Here is a 4,720-nt window from a genome sequence, read left to right as displayed (position 1 = left end):
TCAGCTGCCTGGGTCAGAAGCTGGCTTGCAGAAGGAGTCTGGCAGCCCTTTGGCATGACTGACCAGCTCATAGGAGTCCCGGATGTCGCTTAAACCAAACCAGAAGAAGATCCACTGCTTGTTGGAGAAGCTGCCATCACTGTGCTTGAAGTACCTGGGGTGGGGGTGGGGGACACTGGTATTAGGCAAAGCCAGTGCTGCTATTCACTGGCCCATTTGCTGAAGACCCCTACACGCTAGACACTCTGTTGTCTGCTAGTTGATTCTATCCTCAGCAGCAGTCTAGAGCCTGGTGTTATGCTCTTTTTTTTTTTTTTTTTTTTTTTGTGGGACCCTCGCCTGGTGGCTGGGGATTGAACTGGCGCTGCAGAGGCTGCCCACAGCCTCACAACCCAGCGCTCAACTGCTGCGCCACCAGGGGAGGCCCCTGGTGTTATGCTCTTTACAGAAAAGCAGCTAAGGTTCAGAGAAATTAGGTAACTTGCCGGTCACACAGCTCTGAAAGTTAGAGTGAGGACATTCTTTGCTTCCTCCACAGTCTTGGCTGTGCAGCCTGGGCCCGAGTCCCCACTCACCTCTTGGTGCCTGAAGAGCAGGGTAATTGGGGGCGAGGGAGTGGTAGTGGAAGGAAAGGGGTGCTCTGTGGAAATGCAGTGGGTGGAGGATCAGAGCTTGGCAATAGGCCTGGAATGGAGCCTGAAGGGTCAGGATTCAGGACCCTGGGAGAGAAAGGCTGCTGGGGGAGGGGGAAGCTCCCTTGGAAGTGTGAAAGCAGGGCAGAGCTGGTTCAGGTTAACCCTGCACTCCCCCTGGGGGGAGATCTCAGGCTCCGGCTGTGCCCTACTCTCGGGAATGTCGGACCACACTGGAGGGGACATTGCCTGGGAAAGGAGGGAAAACGAAAGGAGGGGAAGCCTGAGCCTCCAGGCTGGTGGACTCCAGGGCTGGCCGGTGAGGACTAGAGAGGAGGAGGGGGGACCTACCAGGGATTGATGGGGTTGGTGACCCTTGAGCGCCAGAAAAGCGTCTGCAGGTCCCGCCTCAGGCACTCCCACAGCATCTGGCCGGAGCCTTGGCCCTGGCGACTGGAGCTCACCACAAACTTGTCCAGGTACGGGGTGCCCCCCAGTACAGGTTCCATGGTCAGAATGGCGGCTGCGTTGTACCTGGCGCAGCGGGGGAGAGGCAGGCTGGGAACTCTCCTTGTCGGAACTTGCCCGACTCTACCCCTGAGGTCTCTGCCCTCTGGGACCCACAGGCTCACCCCTCAGAGACGTAGACGGAGTGCAGCCGCGGGCGCAGCGAGGCCAGGTAGTCGTCGCGGAGCTTCTTGCCGAAGCTGGTGTTGATCAGGTTCACCAGGCGGTGCAGGTCCAGGCTGTCGAGGCTGCGCACTCGCAGCGTCCGCTCCGCATTCTTAAACAGGGTCCCCGACCCTGCGGGTAGGATGGAGGAGGGGTGAGCTTAGCCGAAAGCCGGGTCCCATTCATTTCTTCGTTTGAGAGGCTTGGTGGGGATGCCTGATGGGGCAATTACTCGGTGCCCCGGTGGGACAATCACCCTCTTTGGGACATCTCCACAATAAGATGGCGTCTGGTAGATTTGTGTGTGATTGTCACTGTAGGAGGTGCTTTTCCCAGACAGTTTGCCCCTCAAGTCCCGGCGATCGCCCGTATTTCCACCTGCTTCCCCTAGTCCCGCCTTCTCCTCGAAATCTGCTTCCCCGCCCCTGGTTCCGCCCCCGCGCCCGCTCCCGCCACCCCGTAGCCGCGCGCGCCCCACGAGACCCCGCCCCCAACCCCGCCCACTCCCAGACCACGCCCACTCCCAAGCCCCGCCCACCGCCGGTGCCTCCCGGCTCCAGCCCGGTCCCGTCCGCCTTCTCCTCAGTCGCCCCCAGGTTTCCATCTCCCCCAGGTTTCCGCAAGGGCAGGAAGCCTTTGCTGGGCATCCGTCCCCCGACGGCTTCCCGACCGGCGGGGAAGCCGCTCGTGCTGCTCACCCCCGCCCCCGGGACCCGCCGGCGCCCTCCGGCGCGCCGCCGGCCTCACCCTTGTTGCTGAAGAGCTCGGTGAGCAGCGTGCCCGCGGCGGTGATGACCGCGGAGGCGTGGCGGGGCAGGCGGCTGAGCACGTCCACGATCAGCCGCATCTGCTGCCGTTCTTTGCTGCTTACCCACTCAGCGCTGGTCACCAGGTCCAGGTCGCCCGGCAGGTTTACCTTGCTCAGGACCTGCGCCCGGGGAAGGGGTGCGTCCGGGATGGGCCCCTGTGCTCCGGGGCCTCTGCTGACCACCTTCCCCTGCCCTCCTCCTTCGGGAGCTCTCTCCAGGCCGGGCTCGGATCCAGGCACCTCCCGCGGAGCCCCTTCTGCCACTCCACTCTCCACCCACCCGGCTGGAGACTGGGGTGCAGGGGCTTAGCCAGGCCCGGGCTGGGGGGCGGGGGTGGGTGAGAACGGGGCGCACCGTCTGACTGCCGTCGCGCAGACCGCCCGTGGTGTTGAGGAAGATGATTTTGGTGGGCTGCAGCGCCTTGGCCAGCGATGCGGCCACCTCCAGCGGGTCCAGGAGCACGGAGCGGCGCGCCGCCGTCTCCCCGATGGGGCACAGGATGGGGATGCTGCCCGACTCCAGGCACCACTGCAGCAGGTCCGTCTCCACCGAAACGACGCCGCCATAGCTGTGGGCCAGACGTGGTGCTCGAGAGCGCCCCCTCCAGGCTCGTGGGGCTGAGCCGGAGGGGTCTTGGAGCGCCATCTCGGCATGTTGGGATAGGCAAGGCCGGCACTAACCTGGCATGGGGGGCCGGCTCGGCGGCGCCCAGCACTGACCCACCGCCAAAAAAAGGCACCGCAGTGGCGGCATTATGTCGCAACGCGTCCACCAGCACTTTGCAGCTCTGGGCAAGCTGTGTCTTGGCCTCCCAGAAAGGAAGACAGCCCGAGGGCGATGTGGCAGCAGGCAGCCCCAGGACCACCAGCGGCTTCATGTCCATCCGCTGCAGGAAGGCCAGCGCGAAGGCCAGGCTGGACACGGCCTGCTGGCACTTGAGCACCTCCTCGTCCACCTGAGAAGGGGCGCAAGTTCAGGAGTCTCGACGTTGGCGCCGACTTCTGCTGCGCGGCTCTCTCCTACCGCCTGAGTCAGGGCCCTCTCCCGCCCCTCCCTGCCAGCAACTGTCGGGTCCTTTTTCTGGTTGGCCCTTTGCCCCGCTGGGTCTTGCCATCCCCTTATCTCACACCCACCCTTTGCTCCTCCCTGCGACCTTGGACTCTGGGACACTTGGTGGGGTGGGGGGGGGCAGGGCAGACGTACCGCTGCTCCTGTCCAGTTTCCCCACTTGCCGTCTAACCCCCCAGCAGCTCCCAAGGCAGAAAATGGCCTTCTCCAGAGCATCACACTTGACGGGAGGGAGTCCCGGGCCTCCTCACCCAGCTGGGCAAGAGCCTTGGCAGTGCGCGCAGCTTGCGCCGGCGCCCCCCGTCCCCGGCCTTCCTCCGGGCGCTCCTTCCCGGTTCGCGGTGCCGAGTCCAGTCCACAGCGGGTCCCACCAGGCCGGGCGACAGGGCGCCGCACCACTCCCATCCCCTCATCGAGACACGGCTGGCACGAGGCTCCGCTCACCTCGATGACAGCGAAGGGCTTGTTGGAGGAGTGGTGGCAGGTTTGGAACTGCGAGAGCCACTGGCGCGCCTCTCCGGGGCTCGCCCCGCACTGGTTCAGGAAGGCCTGGATGTCCCGCTGCACCAGCGACCGGCCGGCCGGAGGTCCGGGGGATTCCGAGCGCGCCGGGGGCGCGGGGGCCGGCGTCCACGACTGCTCCTCGGCGGCTGGAGAGTGGGTGTCGTGCTCCGCGCCCTCCGTCTCCTCTCGCGCGGGCTGAGCCGGCGCCCAGGCGGTGCTGAGCCGGCGCCCGGGGCTAGTGCCACTCGCCGCCCGCCGCCGCGCGCTGCAGCTCAGCTCCCGGGAGTCCCCAGCGCCCCGGGGGCCGCGCAGCCTTCTACCCGCAGCAGCGGCCCTCAGGGCTCTGTCCAGCCACGCTGTCGCCATGACAACCACATCGGCTCGCCCCCACCCCCAACGAGTGACCGTCTGCCCCCAGCTACCGGCTCCGGGGGGCTCTTAACGGGCCGCGGGGCGGGGCTGGGCCAGGGGCGGGGGCAGAGTCGCCCTTGGGTGCGCTTGAGGAGGGTCAGGCTGTGGGTCAGGGGGCGGGGCCGGCAGGATCCCCCGCCCCTGGTGGGGGCGGAATCCACCCGCTAGGGTCACGAGGCTGCGATAAAGGCTGGCGGTGTCTTTAGTCTGCTGCCAAGACCGGTTCCAGGAAACACTCAGAGGACCCAGGGATGGCTTTGGGGGTCTGCGGGGTATTTGATGAATAAAGGGGACTCTGACTAGGGCATCGGGGTTGAATTACTTCCAGAGGAGACAGGAAGGAGAGGTGGGGCGGGGGGATGGAGCAGTGCCCGGGGGCTAGTGGGGGGTTGCCTCCTTCTGTGCTGTGGCCGGAGTCCAAGAGGACTGGAATCAGGTTACCAGGGCTCGCTCACCTCTAGTCTGTGGGTACTGCCTTGGAGAATGTGGTCATTCCCTCAAATCACCCCTTCTTAGTATTAACTTTTTCTTTAAACTTTTTAAGCTTAAAAGATTGGGACTGTAACCAAGAGACCAGTAGCACTGGCCATAAAGGGAAGAAAGTCTTGAGAACAAAGGAAAACG

At 64.7% G+C, this 4,720-nt stretch overlaps 1 protein-coding gene across 1 annotated transcript; it reads right to left on the bottom strand.

Moving 5' to 3' along the window:
- NAGS (N-acetylglutamate synthase) lies at positions 1-4,154 on the bottom strand (the record flags this gene model as incomplete). Its single annotated transcript, XM_084238415.1, has 7 exons — positions 3,626-4,154; positions 2,794-3,068; positions 2,468-2,681; positions 2,052-2,232; positions 1,265-1,436; positions 984-1,166; positions 1-154 (listed from the first exon to the last, which is right to left on the bottom strand). Exons 1-7 carry the CDS (start codon positions 4,049-4,051, stop codon positions 1-3), a joined length of 1,605 nt encoding a protein of 534 aa, XP_084094541.1. The 5' UTR covers positions 4,052-4,154.
- Positions 4,155-4,720: the final 566 nt, after the last annotated feature.

Source organism: Talpa europaea, assembly GCF_964194135.1.
Source record: "Talpa europaea genome assembly, chromosome: 7".
NCBI classification, from domain to species: domain Eukaryota; kingdom Metazoa; phylum Chordata; class Mammalia; order Eulipotyphla; family Talpidae; genus Talpa; species Talpa europaea.
Note: the sequence above shows the minus strand (reverse complement) of the source record. Positions and strands in the feature narration are given on the sequence as shown.